General features: G+C 35.7%; 1 protein-coding gene across 1 annotated transcript in view; it reads left to right on the plus strand.

The window, feature by feature from the left end:
• VPS13B (vacuolar protein sorting 13 homolog B) overlaps nt 1-25698 on the plus strand; it is a 459490-nt gene that overhangs the window by 60096 nt on the left and 373696 nt on the right. The window contains 8 exon segments of the mRNA XM_032182423.1: nt 2369-2464; nt 2799-2921; nt 5518-5655; nt 7071-7158; nt 11128-11319; nt 11957-12126; nt 16153-16347; nt 17814-17938. Coding sequence (XP_032038314.1) covers nt 2369-2464; nt 2799-2921; nt 5518-5655; nt 7071-7158; nt 11128-11319; nt 11957-12126; nt 16153-16347; nt 17814-17938 — 1127 coding nt within the window.

Genomic DNA, 25698 nt, shown 5'->3' on the forward strand with positions numbered 1-25698 from the left:
GATTACTGTGTCATATTATATGAGTGCATTGATTTGTTGTGAAAGTACATGAAGACTGTATGAATGTGTCTACTGTTTGGTTTGAGACAAGGGACATTACATGGATGGAATAACAAAAAAAAAAGGGGGTGTGAGGAATGCTGAAAGTTTTTCACATCATAATTAGGTGGTTTGGTTTGCTATTTGAGGTAGAATTTAACTGCAAACATTTTAATCTTAAAGGGAAAAAGAGAATCCAGTTGATATACTTGGATGAATGTTTTTGAGGGGAGAAGCTTAGAAGTCTTTTTGTGAAAATTTATTACAGTATTCATCTGATGTTTGTATAAATATACTTAGTAATAAAAGAGCTTTAGGTTGGTAGAGCTTGTGCACGAATGCTGGAGAAATTTGTTTTCCTTTTTTTCTTGTATGTGCAAATGTGAATTCAAATGAAACTTATTTTGATATTATTCTTTTTAGCTGTAATCAAATCTCTAAGTAGTTGTTGGGCTTTTCTAATACTTTCTGTTTGCAGAAGGGAATATAGAGTTAGAACAAGATACTGAAATACACTGACAGAAATTAGAAATTAAGGTTCTGATTTTGTAGAATACTTTCAATACATGCCTTTGAGACTTTTAGATGACGTGCAGTACTTTCATAACCCTTAGATAATGTTTATGTGCCTGCTTTATATGCTCAGTATCATCAGAGCCTCCTGTTCTTTTGCCTGTTTGGCTTGCCAGATGTGCAGAAGGTGTAGTGCTTTGAGCGGCTCCATGGCTACTTTCTCTTAGCTATTTTTGTTTGGTGGCATAGCAGGGCATTTAGCTGCTCAGCAGCTGGCAGAAAAGATGAAGCAAGCATCTTCGACAGTTGCAAGTATTCTGTTCGTGTTTTACGCTTTCAGTCTCCTGGTAAACTTAGTTGCAAAAGTTGAGGATGTGAAGCATCAGCAAACATTCAGTAATGTTCTTTTGGCAATCTGCCTCAGTCTTCATTTAAAAAAAAAAAAAAAAAAAGGCTAAAAATAAATGATGTAGAATAATTCTTCTGCCTTTAATTAAATCTTTGGGACACTGCTAAAAAAATCTCAAAATTCTCATTATCATAGTTCAGATTGGTCTTTCTTTTGTGCTTTGTCATACAGTATTAGCTTTATGTACTTTTTCTGCATGTGAGAAAACTTGTTAAAACAATAGGAACATTTTTTTTGAACAGAATTTGCTGGATTGGGCTTTCCTAATGTTTCTTTGGCAAGCTTGTGCATTTTATATTAGGAAGTGATAAAAACTGCTTAAAATATAACATCTTAAATTCTATAAATTTTAAATGTGAAGTATGAGACGAATATGGTGACAGTTAGGAGGAAAACAGAATTCATTGTTCTACTTGCATGCAAAGAATGTATGGAATTAATTTGTGGTTCATATTTTGGTTAAAAAATAAGGTCAAGTTTCTGCATTAGCATTCTGAACAGTTGATATCATTCCAGCTAAAAATCATGCCAAATTAAATGTTGCATTTTCTAATAATGGTGAAAATGATTCTTGTAATGTCTGAGTTCTTTTAATCAATTAATTGCTTTTCCTCTACAATAATTGCACACAGCTGAAGGGTGATCAGTGATTTTTTTTAAATCCAATTTTCATGGACATTTGGATTACAAAATTTTACTTTGAAACAACAACCACGTGTATCAAGTCTCAAAAATAATAATGAGAGCTTGTGGATATTCTATATAAAATTAGAACTATTTAAGCTGTTCAACATAAAAATAAGCTTTTTTTAATGCAAAAGAGCCTTGAATATTTTGTACCTCTCTGTCTTCTCCCTTTCTTTTAGCTCCAGGTTATATGCTTTTTAAGCAGAGAGCATGTGTATTAGCACTTTAAATTTTTATATTGTAATCATGCAAGAAATATGAATGCATGTTTCTCTGAATTGCCATGACAAGAAACAAAAATAAGTATGATTGCAATTCAAAACACTTCCTTAATATTGTCATGCCGTTTAATTTTTCACTGGGAAGAATAAATATATTTATGGATTTTTACAGCAATTTACAAACTAATTTGATACCACGTTAATAATGTAGCTGCATATCTGTTTCATCTTTTCACATAGTTTCTCTTTAGATAAGCAAACTAAAAGTTCTGTAGTGGATTTAAAACTTTTTGTTATGGCATACTTCAACCAGAAGTTGAATATGAGAAGTTCTAATATGGATAATGTGTTACAGCTGTTGAACTGCACCTGTTTCCTGCTTGTTAATAAATTTTGGCCATAGTTTAATTTGTCCTCATCAGTTCTGTATATTAATGACATTACTGCTGTTTAATACTAATATTGACTTTTATAAAGTGTTTATCCTGTTGTTTTGTAGCTTACTGAAATGCAAGCTGAAAGTAGTTATTATAGCCCTCAGAAAGTAAAATCCAAAGAAGTTATATGCTGGGAACAAGAAGGAACCACAGTTGAGGTAATTTCTTGTCAACTTTTTTATTATAAATACTGAAGTAAATAATTTCTAAGACAAAATATATTGAATTACTTCATTACTGATTTTCATATTCTGCTATATTAGATGTGTTTATGTGTAATAATGACATTGATAGGCAGAAGGGGTTACTTTGGTATCTGACCACCATAGCACTAGAAATTTAGAGACTTTATATACATCCTATTTGATAAACTTGCTGTTTATTTAAGCACTAAAGATATAAATGTGAACATACTCTAGTTCACTTTTTTCATCTTTTCTGTTTCTCATGGACTGGAATTCTTCAAAATACCACATTTTTTTCCCCCACTAGGTCCTTATGAAAGGTGAACGTTTCTTTGATTGCCAAATAGGTTTTGTTGGCTGCCAAGCCATGTGCCTTAAAGGAATTATGGGAATTAAAGACTTTGAAGAGAACATGAATAGGAATGATGAAGTGAGTATATTACAATATTAGTTGACTTATTGAATACAGCAGTTAATGGTATGCTTCATTAAAATATTTGGGTGCCAGAGTTGGAAATGCTGGTGTTATCAATTGTGAATAAGATTTTTTGGATGTGTCACTGCAATATAGAACTCAATGCCTTATCCTTAGGGTTGAAAAGATGACAAACATCTAAGAGTGAGAAGCTGTGAAACATAAGATTATTTTTTTTTGACAACTCCACTTATCCCCCCCATTATTATATATGTTTTCATACTTTCATTCTGTATAGGAAATTAAATCACAGTTGGAATTTTTTGAAAGTACTTAAATCAACAGAAGTTCAGAGGGGAAGAAGTAGGAAGGTGATACACTAAGGATAATAGAGGTGTTACTCAAATAGTGAACAAGTATGTTGCCTTATTTTTCAATAGCATTGATGGTGTGAAGTGAGAAGGAGCATTAATTACAGTATTTTAGGTAGAAGCAAAACATAAATTGCTTAGTAAGACAAACCTGGGTATTCATATGAACTACTCTTAAAAATTTAGTGAACTGATGCACGAAATTTAATAGTATGGATTTTTAGTTGAGTTATAGGTAAAACAGTGCCATATTGTAGTGGCAAACTACATCTAAGCAAAATCAGCCAACTACACACCTGTTAGCATGGTATTAGTTCTCTGTAAATTCTTAGTATTTTAAGGAGAAAAACCAAGAATATCGAAAACTATATAAAGCAAATGTACATTAAGTTAAAAGATACTGTTATTTAGAAAATAGATACTGTGATATGGTTTGTTGGGTCATATTCTTGTACTTTCCCTGTGAGAGCAGTATGGCTTGTCATCCACTCTCAAGTGTTTGTACACAAATACATGAATCAGGAAAAAAAAAAAAGATTTAGGTGTCCTTACATAGCTGTAGAACATGGGGAACACAGAAGTGTGGTGGGACGCAATATATAACTGGTATGCTGTAACTAGTAGTTAGAGGGATTGCCAGAAGAACAGTCTGGGGAGACAAGGATGAACCATCTGTAAGAGATGCTCTGCCGGCCTTGTTACAGACAAGGAAGACCTGGCTGGGGATTTGACAGTGAATGGCAGCCTTGCCTGCAGGAACGATGAGACTGTGAAGTTTAAAATTATGAGTGAAGTGAGCAAGATGAACAGTAGGCTGGTGTCCTTTGGATTTAGAAGAGCAGGTTTTGGCAGGATCCTGTGGAATAGTGCTTTAATGGGCAAAGAGACTTAAGAAACCTGGTTGAGTTTCAAGGACAGCATTCTTCAAGCACAAGAAGCTCATTCTGATGTGCAAAAAAATAAAGTGTGGCCGAAGTCCAGCATGGATGAACGTAAAAACTCCTGACAGTACTAAAGTACAGGTAAAATATGAAGCATATCTTAAACTGCAGCATGCAAAAACTGCAGAAGAGGAACCTATTTCCTGGTAGTGGGCTGTGCTTACGTGGCCAAGCAGCTAGCTGCCTGAGGAAGAACTGACAGCCCTATTCAGGACATGTGTTGACTTAAGCAAGGCCTTTGACATGGTCTCCCACGCATTCCTTACTCCCAAATCAGTGAGGTATTGATTGGGTAGGTTGGGTGAAAACGTGTATGTCCCGATTTTTGGGAGGATTTTCCCCGGTGGTCCTTTGGGAAGTTCTGGATATTGGCCACGTTGCTCTACTAGCGCTTGTAGTGGAACTACAAGAGGAACTTAATTTCCTTGGTTGTGTTTTTGCAACTCTCCCTCTGGCTCTCTCCTTGTTGTGAGTGTCCGGGATCCTCTCTCCCTTTCTCTTTTCGTTCCTGTCAAGTCTGGTGGCTCCTTCAATTGACCCCTTCATCTCCTTTTTCCGTCAACCTGTTGTGTTGGTTTCACTGATGGAGAATGACTGGAAGGGCAGATGTGTCGTCATATACTGGTGTTGCTAGATAGCTGAACCACTGGCTCCTTGGTTCAATACTCTTGTTTAAGGTTAGTTACTTGGCAAAAATCAATCTCTCACATATTCCCTGTTTGAAGGAATAACTCCTGGTAGTAAGGTTGTGTTGATTTTAGAAGGGCAGAGGATTTAGGATGTGGAGAATAAAGCATGTAAAACCCCAGGTGAAGAAAGAGGAACATTCAAGTAGCAAGTGGGTCATACATTGAGATAACTACTTATTATGAACAGAATAGATGAAGCATGTGAAAGGCACTGGTCAGTCAGAGAAATAGAATATGGAGTGACAAGATAATGTACAGTTAAAAGGATGGAGCAGATTTCAGAGCAACAATGATCTAAAATTCATGTTAAAACAAAGCTAGTATGTGTTCTCTATTATTAGTTGTACATTATTAGCCCAGGCTGTTTCTATTAACCTAAAAATGGGGTGGGAGTGGACAGGAACATCAGCATTACTTAACCAAAATTATTTTAATTGTCTTACGTTTATTCATGATGAAATATGTGAGTGGAGCAGAGGTGTCCTCTTCCATATTCTCTTGATAGACTGACATGTTATTATTGTGTTATGACAGAATCGAAACTGCTCTGTTAACCTGACTTTTTTTTTTCCTCCCTTGCCTTGTTATTATGTTTGACTACTTGATGAAGGAGGCCTACTTCTTTAATTGTGGAGAAAATCTGAGTGCAAAAGGGATGACGTACCTTACCAATTCACTATTTGATTACAGAAGTCCAGAAAATAATAGTATCCGTGCAGAATTTATATTGGATGCAGCTCATCATAAGGTCAGAGAATTACTTTGTTTCTTTCAAAAATATTTTCTAATGCTCTCTAATGAATCTCTAATGATTTTTGGATGTATACTCTTAGAAGACTGATTTGCTTCACTTGGTCATGTTAAGCCGAATCTTACTTTGCAGATGGCCAAAAAATGATAAAAACTATTTGTGTTAAAAAAAAAAAAAAAAAAAAAAAAAAGGCAACAAAAACATGTCCAAAAGAAACCTCAAAACCCCTCCTATTCTGAAACCTAAATCTAATGCCATTGTTTTCAAAAGTGCTAACTACAAAACATCTACGGGGGGAAAAAAAAAAAAAAACAACACAACACAACAACACAAAGATAGGACAGAAATGCTATCAAAAGGTTGAGCTTACTGACATATACTTGTTTAAACCAAACAATTATTTTGTGGTTTTCAAACTGAGAAAGTCTTTCATGGAAAACAGATCTGGCAACTTGTTAATTTTATTGTCAGTGAGTGCCATTTTCTTAGATACTGTGTTCTTGAGTGTTGTTCTTACATTCTTCTACTTAGGAGCCTTGCTAATTCTGCCTTTGATAGAGACAACTTTTCAGTCATGAATAGTCTGTTGTAACTTGTGCATTAAAATTTTATTCCCTGACTGTGACTTTTAAAGACTGTATGCAGTGACCAAGGTGGTCCTTTCCAAGTGTTTTCATAGGTGCTGTTAAGTGCTCTGTGTAATTGTACTGGCAAAGCCACTTACAATTTTGAATATATCTATTTTCTTTCAAATTTATTTTTTCCACTTTTTTAGTACTACTGATGAAGTCTAACCCTGAAGACTCCCTTAAAGTGAAATTAATTACTGAAACAACAAGCACTCATACATACTCAAATGGTGTCCATAGCTTTAAGATTTACTTGAGCTGCCTTCTATGCTTTTATGATTTGCCTATCGTTTGGCAAGTAGGGAAGCAAATTCCATGTGTAGTAATGGAATAGCTTACATATAAATCTTGGTGATGACATAAAGTCTTGCTCAGATTACTACTGTTTGAAGATAAAAACACCATATTCCGTAAAAAATGAGAATAAATGAGCTTCAGTTTTGAATGTAGTTAATTAGGCAGATATGTTGGATGCAAGAGGTCAAGTGAAGAATATTTACTCCATTAAAGGTACTAATTAACTAGATGTTATTGATGAATTGGTCAGTGTGTCTGCTGGAATTATGGATGTGCCTTTGTGTGGCCTCAAATAGAAGTTACATTACCTATCGGAAAGGTGAATTCTTTGGGATAACCTCTGTCCTTTGTTTTGATAAGCCTTTCCGTGTGTTGATGCACAAATCCAAACACGAATATATCTCTCTCATACCAGCCTATCAGTTGGTAATCTCAAGATTCTTTCCTTATACAATGTTTTCTTTGTTTGCTTTGCTTTGTTGGTAGGAGACGTACACAGAGATAGCTGGAATGCAGAGGTTTGGGGCTTTCTACATGGATTACTTGTACACAATGGAAAGCACTGGTGGCAAAGGTACCTTTTTTCTTTGTTTACCCTGTTAAATAATAGAAACAAAGACTCTTCAGACAGAGCTGGTCCTTGACCAGCTGTCCTCTAACTTACCTTAGATTTGCCATCAGGTTCACAGTTAAAATGGTTTCATCCGCATCAGTGTGTTTAGCTGTTTTGTTTATTGATGATTTATTGATATTCTTTCTTTTCTGCGTAAGTAATTGAGATCTTTTACAGTCAGTGGCTAAACTGAAAATAATTTTCATGTAGCAGTGGTAAAGTTCATGAAGTATGATGTCTTTTAAATAAGTTACTGTTATTACTGACTTCGGAAAATAAATGTTTTGAGAAACCCTGGAATTATGTTGATCATCCACATGATACAGAAGATTGAGTACTCTCATTTTCTCCTGTGAAGAAAATGCAAGGAAGAGAGAATTATACCTTTTTAGAATTACTCATCTGAAAGTATAGGTGAAGGTGGCATTTATGGTTGCAGAGATGACATTGGGGAGAAATAATCTTTGAATATAAATATCCCAAATACTTTTGTAAGCAAATACTAGTCTAAACCATACAAAGCCACGTATTTGCTAATTTGAAGTCATTTTTGAGATTTCTATCAATTACCTTCTAAATCTGAGGCAATACAGTGGGTTCGATGCAGTAAGTGTGTCTACTTTTGTGTGACAAAAAAAAAGAGGAGTTAATATGTCAATAAGTAACATATATATATATATGTGTATATATACATACATATATCTGTGTTCTTAAAATGAATTGCGGTGTGATCCTCCCACATTGTCATCTACAGCTGCTGTTGTGCAGTCCTCCTGGCTAAGTAATGATTTCTTCTCCACCTGTGTACTTATTACCACAAATACCATCTCTATGGATGTCTGGGAACTTCTGGCTGTTTCTTGACTGAACTTTTATTTGTTCTTGCTACCTAACCCAATTCATCAGAAGCTTTTTTTTTTTTGTTCGTTTTTATGTCTGTACTTATCTTTTAAGAGAAGTCTGAGGTCTTAATGGTTTTGATTTTGGGATTAATTACATGTTTAATATAAAAGGAGTAGGAAAGAAATTTCCAATTTGGCTAGAAGATGGATCATTTGAAGCTTGCAAACAGAAATAAGTGATGCCATTGCTTTTGATAGTTGAGGGATAGACTAGGTAATTTAACAGTTCTTTCCCAGCCCTGAGGCTTTCCTGTCTGCTTACCATGCGTGTGATTTAAAGCTGAGAAAATATACGTGAAGTCAAGCTTCTACTGCAGTGTATTTCTGTTTTTAATAAAGAAATAACCACGTACATGCACACAGTACTTTTATGTAGAGAAGTTGAAGACCAGGATAAACATCATATCTTTTTTGACTTTTGGTATTGAAATTTGTATATGCATAGATATCTGATTATGAGGAAAATTTGATTATATGTAGTATTTTGCCGTGTTTTTTTTGAACACACAAGGAATCTTGAAACATAACTATTCCTGACTGTAACTAACTCTTTACAGAAATTGCTCAACTTAAAAGCTCTTAGTTTTAGTTCAAGACCAGACTGCTTTCTTCTCCTTAGTTTCTCTTTTGTTTCTTCCAGTTTCCTTTCTCAGGGGCATGACATGTATTTTCTGCATCAGTCACTAGGAAAACACCTCAGAAAATGTAGCTTGGCTTCCTATCAAGCCTTCCTGGGTGCTTTTATTTCAGTGTTATTCCTATAATTTCAGCTGTTTGACCACATAAAGGAAAAGGGTAGTTAATTTTATATTAATAGTTTAAATATTGGCTGTCTCTATAGAATTAAGAACTTTAAACCGTAAGTTGTCAAATACACTTGTTTCTCAGAAAAGCAGATGATATTTTGTGTTAGTTGTATTCTAAATGATTTTCCACATCGAACACCAAGTAGGTAATTAATAAATAGAACATGAACAAATCATTAACAAATAACAAATGTAAATTATCTCATTTAAAATGAATATACAGATTCTTCAGAATTCTGATAACAATATAAATCTTACTACATTTCAATATATGGTTTAGGCTTCTAAACAAATACTTTTTTATACATTTAAGTATTTCTATTTGACATTAAGTATGTTTTTAGTTACAATCAGTGCATGCCATTTTTCCCCTAAAAAAACAACACAGCTTACATTATAGGGAGGCAGTTACTGTGATTGTAAGATTTTTATCTATCGAGGCAATTTTGGTTTGACACCTCCTTTGCCCCTTTAACCTTTTCTGAAGCATACAATTACTGATTAAACCACAAGTACCTCCTGGATAACATTAACCTCAGGAGTTTCATCTGTCACTTATAGAAATGTATAAATGACTTTTAGTATTTTGAATAAAAACAAGATAGTGAGTCATGTACAGTAGTTTTATTTTTAAATTCTTCCTGTCTTTCCCCTCTAACTTTATTTTTCTATTTTTTGCTTTGCATTTCAATATTTCACTGAAATGTTGTGTAGTATATCAGTTTCATTGATTACTGGTTTGCATGACCTACAGACCTAACGGAGTGTAATTTTGAAGTTACTTTGTTTATAATGCGTATCTATCCATTTTGGTGGCGTGTTTATTTTGCAGCACTCTGATTTTAAGCTTTTTGTCAACTAGAATTAGACAAAAAGTTTACGGAGGGGCTTGAATACCCAGTGGTTGGTAACCTGATTTTCCTGTATGCATCTGTGAAGTTTAAAAAGCAACCTGCCTGTAAGCACTGACTTCGCTAGAACTGATGGAATTTCTACTCTCGTTCTTTTGCACTCATTTATAAATAAATATAGCTTTTCCATAAATTGGTTTGTCTGTCACTTCAGTATATTATCCATATACAAGCAGTTAAGTGCAAGTGAGTTTTTTTTTAATTGAAAAACTAGGCTATTATTACTTTTCAAGCCTTTTGGCTTTTTTTTTTTTGTGTTATGTTTACTGATAGTGTTCATCTGAACTGGATACAAGATAGAATCAGAAGAAATGCTGATAAAAAAAATCCTAGATTTTTTTCTTATTAAATGGTTTGAAAATCCATTTAATCTTGATGCTTATTTTGTCACTGTTGATTTGTCATGGTTTGCAAGACATTAAATATTTAGTGCTTTTACCAAAACAATGAAGACACTTCCAAAATTATAAGAGTTATAAGAGAAAAAAAGTGAAATTTTGCAAACTAAGTGTTTGAGGGGTGAAGGTATTTTTTTTTTTTTTTACAAGCCATATGCAACAGGAAAACTTAAGTGTCTGAAATTTGCATAATTTAACTGAAGAATTTAAAATAAAACATGTTAAGAGAAATGTAAACGTACTGTTTTATAGCTGACAGATTGCCTATATACACTGAATGTGTGATTTTGGTCTACTTCATTATCCTACATTTATATTAGAAAAATAATAGTGTTACTTCAATTGGTACACTAGTAGCTATTTTGAACACCAAGGTTATAGATCTTTTGATGCAGAGACTTAACAATCCTTTTATCCCTGTGGTGGTCCTTATAAAAAATTGTCTGAGACATGATGATTAAAGAAGTTTTCATTCTCCCTGCCCATGCTTTACCTCGTCACTGAATGGAAGGAAGGGTTTATCTTCAATTGTCAGTCTGGTTTAAAAAGTGTTGAACAGCACAGCTGTCACTGGCACCTGGGGTGAAGTTTCCACAAAAAGTTTGGATATTGTTAAAGAATCCCAGGCTTGAAAGATACAGACACAATAAAAAGGTCCCTCATTGACTAGGTTATACTGTGTGTGCTGTTGAGGCAAAATCTTGTCCTGTTTGTTCAGCATCAGAAAGGAATAGTCTTTGTTTAAAGAATATGTTAAGACAGTCATAGTGTATTAATGTGTTCAGTTTGCATTGTTGTATTTTCTGTGTAAGTCTGTGATCACAGGATTTGAAACAAAAGTAGATGACAGTTATAATTTTGTCATGTCTGGTTATTTGGTGTACTTTGTTATTGTTTATATAACTTCTTGTAGTTTCTGGGAATCAACAAGACCTTTCATCAGTAAAGAGTGAAGATTTTGGAAATGTTCAGGAGATGTCTACGAAAAGCCTCATCGTGGGTCCACTCAATCTCCGATTGGATAGCAGTGCTGTACACCGGATAATGAAAATGATAGTGTGTGCTCTGGAACACGAATATGAGCCATATAGCAGAACCAAGCCAGGTTTGCACGTTGCCTGCCTATATGCATGTTACATGTACACAAATACACAGAATTAAAGCAGACTAACTTCAGTGCTTTTGAAATTGCAAATTCCAAGTAGTTAATCTTTAAATTTGCCAGTCCAAAGAGCAAAAATTTAAATAAAAATGAAACATTGTGTTATCCCCATCAATGCTGGCTATACTTCTAACGCAATTTCAGACAATCTAAAGCCACTTGATTCAAGTCTCTTATGTGGGAGGGCTTATTTCATTGACAACTTTAGCTTATTTTTGGAGTCTAAGAGAAGAAAGAATGCATTTATGTGTTTGAAATAATACTTTTACAGGGAAGAAAATGAATAGAAACAAGCTATGCTGAAACTGTTAGGATGAGTTTCTTGTATGAAACTGAGAAAGAGCTGTACAGTCTTCTCACACTCAAAACTTGGATTTCAAAGTAAGGACAGTGCAGTTACCGTTACATTTAGCCTTATGTAGAACCAGTTTATAGTAAAACATTGGTTATTATATGTATTAAATATGAAGGGGCAAAAAAAAATTGCTTTCTACTTTTTTGTTAGTTCCTAACTTTCTGAAAAAGCCACTGTGGGAGGTAGGTATTTTAGTCAGACTTATGTAATCTTGGTTTATTTTAGATCTTATGGATGGAAATAGAACTGTGCCAAGCTCAGAAGAAGTGGCATCATTGGAGGAATACATTCCCACTCGACTCACAACATTCACCATTCTTAAGTGTACAATTATAATCCCTGTGGCAGAATTCAATTTACTAGACCACTTGATGCCTGTAATAATGGGTGAGAAGGTATGTACTCGCCAATGCTTACTCAGTTCTTTATATCAGCATGTGCTATTCATAGAACTTTTAAGGCTAAAATATGTGAAGTTGTAGCATCAAACGCATTGCCTTAATAATAGGCCTATGTTCATCTCTGCTTTTTTTCATCTCTGACTGTTGTCTTCATGAGAAATACTGAAAATTGAAACTCTGCCTATCCTGGGGTGGAACTGTATAATTTTCTCACTGAACTGTTATTCGATGTGCTAGATGTATTACTGAGTTTCCAATTAGTTTGCTGCCTGCCAGCCTTCTCTACAGGTATGTAAGATGAATGGTGTGTGTGGTACCTAGATAGACTTGTTAAAACTGAAGGCATGTAGTAGTAGGAAAATAAAATTTTTTTTTTTTTTTTTTTTTTTTTTTTTTTTTTTAGAAAGCTTTTGAATCAGAAGGGTGCCTGTTGTGATTCTGCCATTCATGTCTTCCCATACTTGGTCAAATCAGAAATCTTTGATTACATAGTCTTTATAAAGACTTCACAGCATAACGTGTAGCTCTGTGTGTTCAAGTCCTAGCTGGGATACCTTCAAGACTTTACACAATTTACCATTAATAGCTAATGTTTGATCTAGTCACTTAAACTGTGCGGGGAATCAGTTTTTGTAGTGATTGTTAACGATCCCTCTGAATGTTCAAGACAGCATGAATATGAGGAGAACTTCTGATCTGGATGTAGAGTTGATCAGAGGGGTCTTTGGGGATAGAAAATGCTGGGAATGAACAAGGTACAGGAAAAGCATGCTTATAAAATATAGGAAATGAATGACCCTGAAGTGGTCAGACAGTTCGACAAGATGATCTTTAAGGGTCTATTCTAACTAAACTGTTAAAAGCCCACTTGCAAAAAACAAAAAGCCCACAATTAAGATTTTTGTAAAGTGACTGTCTTGGAAAGAGAGCCAGAAATTAAATTTCCTAACAGCCCGAATTTGTTTCATCTTTTGGATATACGCAGTGTAATTTCAGCCAAAGAATCCTGTATCTTTTTTATTCCTACAGGACTCCTTCTTCCTCTGTGCATGAAATCAGCATACTATAGGGATGAATCAGTGTTTTTTTTAATCAATACTTACTGTTAGCTTTACATCTGGCTGCAGAAGCAGAAAGGATAAGAGGCTGGAATTTAAAAATGAATCGATTGAGTTAAATTTCCATGAATTTTCGTCTGATATTAAACACTTCCAATGCATTTTTTACAAGGGGCTAATAACTGCATGTTGTCTGTCTTGCAGATGAGGTGTTTTGTTTATTTTAGTGGGATGTATCTTGTAGAAGTTCTCAGAAGTTGTTGTTACAACTAAAGCAGTGAGAGTTAGGCATTTATTTATGAAGTCCTTTTCTATGCTAAATATTCAACAATTGGCATTCAAATTGTGTTCCAGAATTAGTGAATAATTTTTGTATCAGCCTTTCTTTAACTGGCAATTTCTTGTCTGAAATTGAGATAACATTTGTGTTCTACAAGTGTTCTCATTTCTTCACTGAGTATACTTAAGGCATGTGTGTATTTTTCTTCAATTTAGACATGCTTATCTGTTCTGGCTGCAATGAGTGAACAGGTGACAAAACCGTTACCTCTTGACGCATTAGGATACATACATAAGCTAATTTTAGAAAATGGGACCTTACCAGATCTCTAATTGAAAGCATTGTTTCCTTTCAGCTTGGGATTGTGCTGCTTCTAGTCTAGCGTACATAGAAAGGTGGCCTTCTAACAATGGGAAAATAGCCCCATTTCTGTTGTAGGTTTGAGGAAAACAAGTTCAACTCAAGTGATTTTTTTGGTTACTATTTTTTTTTTATTTGAAGTTTCAATTTATATTTCCTGTGTGAAGGCAAGCCTGTTGAAAATAATAATTTCACCTTCTAGATTGAAACTGATACATGTATTGACCTAATGTCCTATTCTGAAGTTTAAAGAAATGAATCCAGGGTAATTTGAATTGGAAGAGCTGTCTGGAAAGTATCTCTAGGAGACCAATTGCTTAAAGCAAGTCCTGTTAGAGCAGGATGTTCCAGGGCTTGTCCAGCCAAGTGCCAGATAGCTCCAAGGACGAAGATTCCACAACAAGCTTTCCTGTGTACCTGCTTGGATGGGAGCTGCTTGTGTTTCTTCTGTCTGTTGTAATTTCTCTCACAGTACACCTTTGACAAGAATCTGGCTCTGTCTTTTCTGTACCCTCCCAGTAGGCAGCTGTATAAAGCAGTGGGATCTCCCTTTCTTCATCTCCAGGCCAAACAACCCCAGTTATTTCAGTCTCTCCCGAGACAGAGCTCATGTGCTCCAGGGCCCCTGGTAGCCTTCCAGTGAGTTTTTGTTCCATGCACGTCTTCCTTGTACTAGACGCAGTACTCCATTTCAATGGATACTATGAAAAATAGAGTTGGATGTGTAAAATTGCAATATTTATATTTTGGAGCTGCGTTTTTTTTTTTTTCCTGAGACAGCTGGCATGATTTTGAATGTGTAGTATATGACCACGTAAAAGGTTAGATCAGCATGAGTTCAGTACGGTGAACTCTTCAGTACGGTGAACCGTTCAGTTCTCTTTGGAGTGACAAAAAGTAAACATTTTATAGAATAAAATATTTTGACTTAGCATATTCTTGGGTTGACCTTGGCCAGCTGCCAGCTGCCCACCCAGCTGCTCTCTCACTCTCCCTCCTCAACAGGGCAGGGAAGGTAGATCAAGATAATGAGGGGGAAGATCACTTTACCAAGTGCCATTATGAGCAAAACGAGGCTTGAATTGGGGAAAATTAAGTTAATTTATTGCCAATTAAAATAGATCTGGGTGGTGGGAAAGACAAAAATCGAAATAACACACCCCCCAGCGCCCACCCCTTTTTCTCCCTGGCTTACCTTCACTCCTTCATTCCTGATACTTCTGCCTCTTTTCCCTCACCTATGGGGAAAGGGGGGTTTTGCTCAGTCCATAACAGTTTTCTGCCACTCCTGCTTCCTCACACTTTTCCCCAGCTCCATTGTAGGTCCATCCCATGGGCTGCAGTTCTTCAGAAAACATCTGCTCTGGCATAGGGTCCTTGGTGGGCTGCAGCAGGGACGCTTACTGCAGGGTGGAGAAGAAGAAAGCTCTGGGGAGACCTTATTGCAACCTTCCAGTGCCTAAAGGGGGCCTGCAGGAAAGCTGGGGAGGGACTCTTTGTCAGGGAGTGGAGTGACAGGACGAGGAGTAATGGCTTGAGACTGAAAGAGGGTGGATTTGCATTAGATATAAGGAAAAAATTCTTCACTGTGAGGGTGGTGAGGCACTGGCACAGGCTGCCCAGAGAAGCTGTGGATGCCCCATCCCTGGAGGTGCTCAAGGCCAGGCTGGATGGAGCTTTGGGCAGCCTGGGCTGGTGGGAGGTGTCCCTGCCCATGGCAGGGAGTTGGAATTAGATAATCTTTAAGGTCCCTTCCAATACAAACCATTTTGTGATTCTATGATTGCTCTGGTGCCTGCAGCACCCCCTCCATGTCCTTCTTCTCTAATATTGCTGTTTTTGCTGCTGCTTCTGACTCTTTTTCTCCTCACTCTTCTCAGCTTGTGTGGTGTTTTTTGCCTTTTCTGAAATACTTTTACACAGAGACACCACCAGCTTGGCTGCTGGCCTCAGCTGTGCTCTGTGGTGGTGCTGGCTGGAACCGCCTGTGTCCGGCATGGGGTGGCCCTGGCCTCTCCTCACAGAGGCCACCCCTGCAGCTGCTCTGCTGCCAACACCTGTGCACTGATGCTTAATAGAATTACAGATGAAAATTTTAGACGTAAATGCTAAGTTTTTAACACAGAGGAAGAAGTTATTTTGAAAATATTTAAGGTTTCCTGTTATTTTTATCATAATGCTGTAGTAAGCAGTAAAGAATTTATTACATGTAGATTCGTTTGTGTGTGTGTGTATTTTGAGAGAAAAAGATGTAAGAACTGTAAAAATGTATAAATAATAGAATATAAACGTAATAGTTGCGTGCTTTTCCCTCTTCCGTAGAACTTAAGCGGATTGCTAAATACTACAAGCTTCCAGCCCCTGCGGCCTTTACCTTCTGTGAGAATACTGGTGGATAAAATTAACCTGGAGCACTCCGTACCAATGTATGCTGAGCAACTGGTGCACATGGTCAGCAGCCTCAGCCAGCTGTCCGATAACCTTCTTCATTACTGTTACTCACACTGCTATCTGAAGGTAAAAGGAATCTCGAGATCTATTTCTTACTTCAGTATGCTGAGAAAATGTTAAAGCAAGTGTGGATAATCCTAAATGTTAACAGTTAAGTTTCTTGGAAGAATGTTTTCAACCTATCTAAAAGGACATGCAAAGTAAATACATCTTGCAGAATATCGTCATTTGGGACTGCTACTTCAGAGCCGAGCTAAATGTTCTGTAACATGAACAGAGAACTTCGCAAGGCAACAATACAGATGGAAACCCCAAGGTCTTTGTGGCAAGATCGAGTTAAAATAATTTGGAAGGAAACCTTTGTTATTTTAGGATAATGGTCATAGAATATGTAGATTACAGTGATTTACACTTAGCAATTTGATAGGTTATAAGGAAAAATCATAGTTTTTTAGTTGTACTGATAGAGCAAAACCATCATAATGGAGTATGCAGACTATTGCCAAAATGTTCTCAGTTAAAGATCCTTTATGAGAACAGTTCTTACTGCTAGGCTGAATGAATTTTAAGAAGCTTTGAAATTAAGTTGTCATCTGCTGAGGTTATAGTAGAATGAGAAAATGAAAAATAAAGAGGAGTTTTAAAATTGGCCTCCAAGGCTTTTAGGATGAGCTTTGTGCTCTGGCAGTTTGAAAGGCTTTTGAGTGCTTCTTAAATGTAAATATGTACTACTGTTAATTTTGCTAAAATTTTCAGTTAGCTCTTCACTTGTGTGCTGATATCTTAATAAAAACCTTAATAATGAAATCTTATAGTGTATATAAATCACAAACACCATCCCAAAATTATGTGGCAAGCTTTCAGTTCTCTGGGTGACATGTTTACTCCCATCACATTGAAAGTGATTGGGATAACTATATCGCAATTCATCTATTTGTTTTTTCAGTTTTTTGGGACTTCTTGTTCAAGAAGTTTTTAGCAACTGTTTGATCAGCATTTGCAGAATGTTGAGTACAATTTTAAGAGTTACAACTGTCCATTTTCCGTACTGAACAGGGAAAATTCATAGAGTACAATTGTAATGAACCTTTCTCTACATTCTCTTATTGAGAAGATAAATTGCAAAGCTTTTTTCTTATTTCCTTAAATATCACTTCTTTAGGCCATTGTTGTTGTAATGACAAAAAATGTTCTTTAAATGAAAGACTATGTGCAGTTTATAGATTTAAATGATATTGAATAATGCATTTTAACTGATAGTTTTTAAACAATTCAGCAGACCATACTTAATGAGATTTTTTGATCAAAGAAAATATTTGTTACTTATTCCTATTGGGATATTATTTTATTACTGGAGACAAGTTAGTCAGAACTTCTTGGTTATTTGGGCAAAAAGGAATAATCTAAAAAAAAAAATAAATCATTTATTGCTTACATTTTCAAAAGATTGATTTATATATTATGTTATAAAAATAATTTGAAATGTTCTAATTGTGATAGTATATGCTGACCAGCTGATTTTTTTTTTTCAGGTATTTGGTTTTCAGGCAGCACTGACCTCTTTGGACAGTAAAGGCTTGTACTGCTTCCCTGTTCCAGTTATTCCCTCTTTCAGTACTGCTCTTTATGGCAAGCTGATCAAGTTTCCAAAATATTGGTGAGTATGAACGATGTATGGTGTATTTAAGTAATGTACTCAACTACTTCTGAGTTTATAATGAATGGTTTAAAAATTTCAAGCTCTGTATATACATGTATATATAGTTCCCTAAACTTCTCTTTGTCTTTTCTATCACATTCTACTATTAAGTCTGTTGCCATTAATACTTTCTTCTGTAAGGATGCCTGTTAATCAGAATTTCAGACCGTTGAGAGAAGAGGCTATGAAAACTCTGTAGTAAATGGATTTCTTTTAGACCTTGTAGGAATCCTGTGAACCAATTTCCATTTTTCATTGGGTGGATACAAAAGCTAAAGTTACATAATGATGGAAAGTTTCATAGGTTTAACTGTCAGGTCTGTTTTAAACTCAACAAAGCTAAAAAAAATAAAGTAAAACAAAATCCCCTCCCCAAGAACTGTCTCTACTAGACAGTTATTTATGATTTTTGTTATGGTTTAAAGTATTTTAAGCATTATGATCATTTATTAAGTTCCTAGTACTAGTTCAGATTTTAAAAGCAAATATTTTCATTCTGAAAACAATTTTGCTTTATTATGAAATCACCTACATAAAATATCTTATTTTGTACTGTAATGACATGGAAATTCAGTATTTAAATTTATCTCTACAAATTAAATATTGTGATCATACATGTCAGTGTATAATAGTTCTTTTTGTTCTATTATCATTTATGAATTGTGTTTATTAAAAATATTTTCAAGAAAATGCATTTTGCCAGTGTGTTGGACAAGTCATTACTGTTCTTTATCCCTCATTTTGAGCAGTAGCTGCCTCTAATACTTCTTTATGACTAAATCCTTATGAGGAATCTTACATAAGATAACAGGCAAGCAGGGTAATCTGTTAAATATTTTGGCTTCAAACATTCTGCATTGTGTTGCTGATTTGTCATAGTGATTTGTTTGTGAAAGCTTACTGGATTATTTAAAAGAAGGAAAAAAAAAAAAAAAAGGACTACTAGTGAGTTTATCCTTAGTTCTATATTAAGAATATATTAGGTTTTCTGTTACAAGCCTTGATAACATGCTTAAATATAAGAGGGTTTTTAGCATAATCAGAACACCACCAGGTGGTAGCAGCCTAATTGACTTTCTCATATTTTCCATCAATAAATTGTAAGAGTACTAACCACTTCAAATGAATTGCTGTGTTGTTGTGGTGTTTTGCTAAAGTAAATAAATAAATAAACCAGGATAACCAATAATCAGCACTTAGTAATCAGAGCACCTTAGGACTCTGGTAGGATTGACAGCTGACAACTAACTGACATTTAACATTTAATTCTGGTTTGTGATTCTTATTAGTATACCATTGAAATAAATTTGTGTTACGCAAACTTAGGTTTATGTAGTATGCTGTGAGACCTGTGGGTAGTTGTGGAAAATTATTATTTTAGAGATGAAAAATGGGTGAAAAATACTTTGTCTGACAAGTTCATGGTATTGAAGTCCTGGTGCTTTCTTGTGAGTGCACGTGTGCTGTCTTTTGCATGTGCTTGCACTTACTGCACTCAATGTCTTGCTCATGCTTGGTTTCCTGTGCTCTGTCACACACGCGCTGTTGTATGCTTGCCATCACTTTTTGTCTCATGGTCTCTCCCTCCCCACTCCCCCAATCACATTATGATGTGTGCCCAGCTGGAAAATGGAGTATGGTAGACTAAAAACAGGTAGACTCATAACATGGAAAAATAAAAACAGGCAGTAGTTGAAGGGGTGGGGGCAATGCTACTGCCTTAAAATAGCAAATAATCTATCAGCATTTATTAGAAGATCTTGTGAGACCACTGCTAGAGTATTTTCTTAAAAAAAAAAAAAGATAAAAATTCATAGCAGCTTTCTCATTTTTCTTCTGTGACATGAGATCTTTCTAAAGGTTGTTTATTTATTAACAGTGTGAAATAATTATATAAAGTTAATTCATTCGAACAATTTATCTAAACTAAGCAACACCAATTTGCGGGTAATAAAGTAGAAAAACAAATGAGTACAGCAGCAGCCAGGTTAAATGAAGTGTAGTTTGAAGTGAATAAAACTCCAGATGAAATACATCAAATAGCACTTGAACTAAATCGAAATCAGCATGAAGACTGAGAGCTTCATTGAAGTCATGCAGTGAGTGAGAATTAGTCTGGTAGGATAACCTGGTAATGTCATTAAACTTAAATTCATTCCCCCCCTCCCCAAATTATACCACCTGCTTTATTTGGATTTTTAGATTTCACATTCCAGAGTTTCTTAAAGCACACACATCTGATGCTACATGTGTTCTTCTATTTCTTGCTAGAAAATATATACCACAGACCATACCTTTTAAAAACAAAGACATTTTATGAACTGTTATGGAATCCCTCAGGTAGTATGTTTTGAGTTAGCAGTGAAAATCTCAACTTTATTTCTGACATAAATCAGTAGAATAGCTTTCTTTTCTAGTTTCAATATAATAATCTCAAAATGCATATTGTATATTAAATATTGCAGTAGTACTTATTTTTAAAAACTTTAGCTGATAAACATTGCTAACTTTCTAACAGATAAAATTTGAGCAACATCAACCCAGTAAATTTCATTAAACAACCGTTAGTGTAAGAAAAGTGCTGTTTCATTTTATTTGCTAGATTGATGTCTGTTTTAATTTCAGTTAATACACTTTCTTCTTGTAAAAGAAATTTGCTCAAGCTCACTAGTTAACTAGGTCTTTGACATCTTTTAAATTGTTGTATACCTAATCTATTTTTATATTTAAGTAAAAACATCTGGTCTTTTGCTTTTGTCAAGCATAACAAGATGCAAAATACTATGTTAATGTCAATATTTTACAACTACTTTATGTAGTGTTGCATGCCAGATTGTAAAGCAGCTTTCAAAGCTTTCAGGAGGATGTCTAAAAACAACTGAGAATTAGCAGAATATGGTTAAAAGCCCAGAATGAATGACAAGAATGTTTATGGCCAAACAGAAATCTTGAGAGGAATTAGTTGATTTTTTTTTTCTTTCTTTCTTTTTGGCTACAATTTCTGTAGTAACAGATGAGACAACTCAGGGTAGGACAGTTCAGTGTTACAACCCTCTGTCACTCATAAAATACTACTTTATTGTGCATTTAAAGAATTTTAACAACATTAAAGGATGTTGATTTTGAATAGCCTTTGTTTCTCTGGTATTTGGATAAATTCTGAACTGTGTCATCCATATGTTTTATGAGCTAGAAATTGGTCCAGTTGTGTGTGTAAAAAAAAAAAAAAAAAATGATTTTTTTTGGGTTGGTATTCTCTATAATCCCTTCCAGTGACAAGCATTCTAGACTCTCATCATCCTTTATCAGTTCTGGGGAGGTTGTCTCTGTCTCCGTCTGTGACAGCCTTTGAGATCCTGAAACATGGTGGAGTAAGGATATAAATTGGGGTGATGTGATTTCTCTCAACATCCTTTCCATTCAGTTCAGTCCAGTAGTTCATTTTGAAGGGTTCAGAGTGAGTCTCCTCTTTCCTATTTTGAGACCAGAACAATAGCTGTTGGTTTTGGAGATTTGCTTAATTTGTTTTTTAAAAAAACAAAAACAACTAATATTAGGAGTGCTGAAATATTTGCATGCAGTGAACACTATTACCCCTGGATAAAGTATTCAAGTTAGGAGTTAATTACATCTTGAACAGGGAGCCACCTGAACAAACTCATTACGTGAATCTAGGACTTAGGAGCTTTCTTGAACATTGAGAACCAGTTTAGATTTGTCCAGGCTAGCAGTGAGATAGAGCTAAATATGACCCATTGTACCTGGTTTGAAGAGTTTACTGTCTTCATATTTCTTCTGTTTCCTTCCATGTTTTTATTGAAGAGCTGTCCATTACTGACAAAAGCTGCAAGATTTGCTTTCTTGCTAAAAGTTATATGCATCGAATGCTGGCCATCTCAGCTGCCAGTGATAACAATGTCACTTGTTTCACTTGTTAGAGCTAAGGATTAGTGTTGAGTGTTATTTTATTAATGTGTGTCCTCAAAATACTGAAAGATTGCAGAAATCTAGATACAGTTATCCTCATGCACGATATATATATATGTGTGTGTGTACACACTTTGTTTTTATGAAGCTTTAAGAACATTTATGGTAATGTAGCTGCTCTTAATATTTCAACACGGCTTTACCTGTGAAGGTAAATATTTACTATGTCTCCAGATTCTCTTACATCTGCATTAGGTTGGCATGCTAGGTTATAACCTCCTTTGGGCTAACTATTATACCAGGACATTGATTAACATGCTTTGCCAGCAGCCTGTTACATTTTGAGTTGTTTTTTTTTTTTTTTTTACTTAATTTCTAGCTTTTGTTTTGATTCTGTTGCCATATAGATGTCAAATAGATGTTTTGTACACAAAGTTTTATCTTTTTAAATTTATAACTTTAATATTAACATTACAAAATACGAGAAGATTCTGAAGACCTTGTGTTACTGCTGCTTAGAGTACTGCTGAACCTTTGCTGCAAGTGTTTTAATCTTTATATGACTTTATTTCTGTTTGCCTCCCAGCAAGGCAAACATCCCTAGCTTAATCAAAGCCATGTAGTGGTGTGCCACACAACTGTTTTTAGCAGAATTCATCATCGGTAGACTCCTTACAGTATCCAGTAAGGGCATTACAAGCCTCAATGTAAGTTATAATTTGCATCTGCTCACGTGTGCCTTCGTGGTCATCTTGAAAAACCTGTGTACTTTTAATGGTATTGCAATGAATTGACCAGAGCGAGAGCAATTCATGTTGATCCACCAGTAATGTGGTGGATGAAGATCTGCCTTGTTTAATGGTAAGAGGTTGTTAGGCAATGAAATTAGCTCCTGCTGTTGTGGCCTTTGCCAGCAAGGTACTACTGTGATGACGATGGCACCTCATAGGATTCGCGGCATGCTAAAGAGAGGATTAAAAGTGTGTAAGGGGGGATCAGGTGAACTCTCATTGTTACAGAACTAATTGAAACCTTTTGGCAGGGCAAGTCCAGTGGAGTAATGCTGCTTTGAACTGGAAATTTCAGTAGGTTTGGGAGCTGGAGGATTGTGAGATGCAGCCATCGTGCAGTTCGGTGCAATTGTGTGCTAGTAAGAGGCAAGTGGACCTTGCTGGCAAGAAACACAGAGGGAGATATCCAAAGACTGTGAACATTAGATCATAAATCCAGGAAGTTTTCCAATAAATTGACACTTGGGTCTTGAATTTGGCAGCCTGCTTTATTGACTAGTCACAGTAAATCAAGAGCAATGTCAATTTAGATTGAACGTGGATTATGTTTCACATGGGCAGTTGAGGGGCATGCTCAGTTCCTGGGTCAGAAGCAGAAACAGGTTGAAAACACATGAAACTCATTTCGTAGCATTCGGTTGTGACTATTAGTTATGTCAGTAATTGGATCTAACTGCCAGATGAAAATTCAGGGTATCCTTCGAAACGGAAAATCTCTGAGATTGCATGCCTGAACAGATGCCATCGGCGTATGGGACAGCGCAGACGGAGTCATGTGAGTCAGTCAGCACGTGTGAAAACCTGCTTGAACTGCTGAGATATGCCAGTGATGTGGGCTGTGCGAGAACTGACAGAAACAGGCATTCTCCTGGGTTCTGAAGAGGTGGTTGTGTCAAATTGCCTCAGATGTGAACAATCAGCCTAGGCGGTACACTGAGTTACTTCAGCTTTATGCACTTCTATGCCATCACCTAGAAAATGCATAAAAGACCTGTAATAGGAAATCAGACTCTTTTTTTTGGTAGGTGTTTTCACTGTGGCTCTGCATCTTTGTTGGAGGAGTAGGTTATGAATATATCAGAGTTAATTGTGAACAGCACTCTAGGGTGGTGAATAGTTTTGACAAGAGGATGATCTTTCACTGATAACATCTCTTTCATTATAAAATCATAAGTAGGCTGTGCTGGTGTATGAGGATGAAGATGCTGAAGGAATTTTTGCTGATGCTGTGGAATCTTTTTTTAAATCTTCACTGATATCAATGTATGAAGGTTCAACACAAACATTTTGTGGCGCTTTCAGCTGTGCTCTTCTGGAAAGACTTGTAGGCAGTTCCCAAGTCGGACCCTCTGTCCAGCAGGGGTTTTGCACTCTGCCACATGACTCACAGCTTGATTACTGAGACTACAAATTAACTTCAGTTAGAAACCTCAAGTTTAACTTTTTTTTTTTTAAAATCAAGTCCAGATCTAAAGTTACTGCTTCTCAGCAGATGTGGCAGACAGCATTCAGCAAATCTGTTAAAAGTGAACTTTTAATCAATGTAAATTGGAAGCAGTTGTATTTTTCAGTATCCTCTGTGAGGAGGAAAATCAGCCAAGCTGACTGCAAAGGTTGGTCATCTGTAGTGTTTCTAGTGCAATTATTTAGGCTAATTAATTGTCAAGGCTCTTCATTGAAAATAAATTAAGCCTATTAACTAATATCTGTCCAAGGAAAGTGATTGCACATGGTGAATACATTATCCTGGTTTTAGTAACCGTTGCCAGCAGTATTTGCTGACGTTAGTTCTAAGAACAAGTTAAAGGAATGCAGTTAAAATATGTAGGGTTTTCAGGGTTAAAGCTGCTTTTTGCTTTACTTGTGACACACAAGAGATGTAAAACTTCCTGTCACAGTGCTGAAGTGCTGTTCTGTAGAACTGATGCTGAAGAAGATTTGAACCCCTAAGATAAACTCTTTTTTTCTGGTTGTATTTGGAAGTTGTTTCTTTTAGTGTTACCACCATCTGTAGAAAACTGATGAGGATTTTCAGTGTTTCTGGCTTTGAGCATTACCTGTGTCAACTTTAGCCTCTGTGGGTCCATCAGTAGCAATTTATTACACACAGTGCTTGTCCTTTTTTTCCCCTAGCATTTTACCTGCAATTTGATGCCTTTTTTTTTTTTTTTCCTCCTTTCATTGAGTGATGAAGAGAAATAAAATCTCTGAGGCTGTGTCTAAACTACTAAATAAAACATTCCAGAAAACAGTGGCCTGTTGTGGCTCAGTTTAAGTCTACACACCTACCTATTGCTTCCTTCACTTCCCCTCACAAAAAGGGGAAAAAATAAACAAAACTAAGAAAGATGAGGCCAGGCTTCAGACTGTGGGGAGCTTTTGGTATGGTTGGTTCCTTCTCAAACAATGCCTAAGCAATGCTGAAAGTGTCAGCTGCCATGGCCCCAAACTATGGCAGGGAGCAAGCTAACAGGTAAATAGTATGTATGGTCACAGACCATTACTGATGGTGACACTTGGCCATGTTTACTTGGCTAATAAAGATATAGCCTGCTGGAACTAAGGGCATGAGGCACAACTGTTGTGCCATCTTGCTAGCGAGACCCATTCAAATGTTGGTTATTACATAAGTTTTTGAAGGAGTGTACCTTAGTGTTACTTTTTCCCCTTTCACTTTTCTCTTTGCAACTTCTTTTTAAGAAAAATGGCATGGGAATCATTAGGGATGAAAGCACCGTTTTAAGAAATTTGTACTTGTTCAATTCTGTAACTTGAAAAAAAAAATTAGATTGACTTTTTCAAGCATTAAGACTTCTCATATAGTCCTTGTAGAATTATATGGCTGAAATGCTGTTATTCACCTTGTGTACCAAATAAGCCTCCTTCACACAAGTGCTGTTTATACACTTTTTTTCTTATTGAATATGCTGTATAGAATTGCCATTTTTAACTTTTTACGGTTATCTTCATTATGATTATGGAGTGCTATTGTGTTGCTGG

The sequence above is a fragment of the Aythya fuligula genome, chromosome 2, assembly GCF_009819795.1.
Source record: "Aythya fuligula isolate bAytFul2 chromosome 2, bAytFul2.pri, whole genome shotgun sequence".
Lineage (NCBI taxonomy): Eukaryota > Metazoa > Chordata > Aves > Anseriformes > Anatidae > Aythya > Aythya fuligula.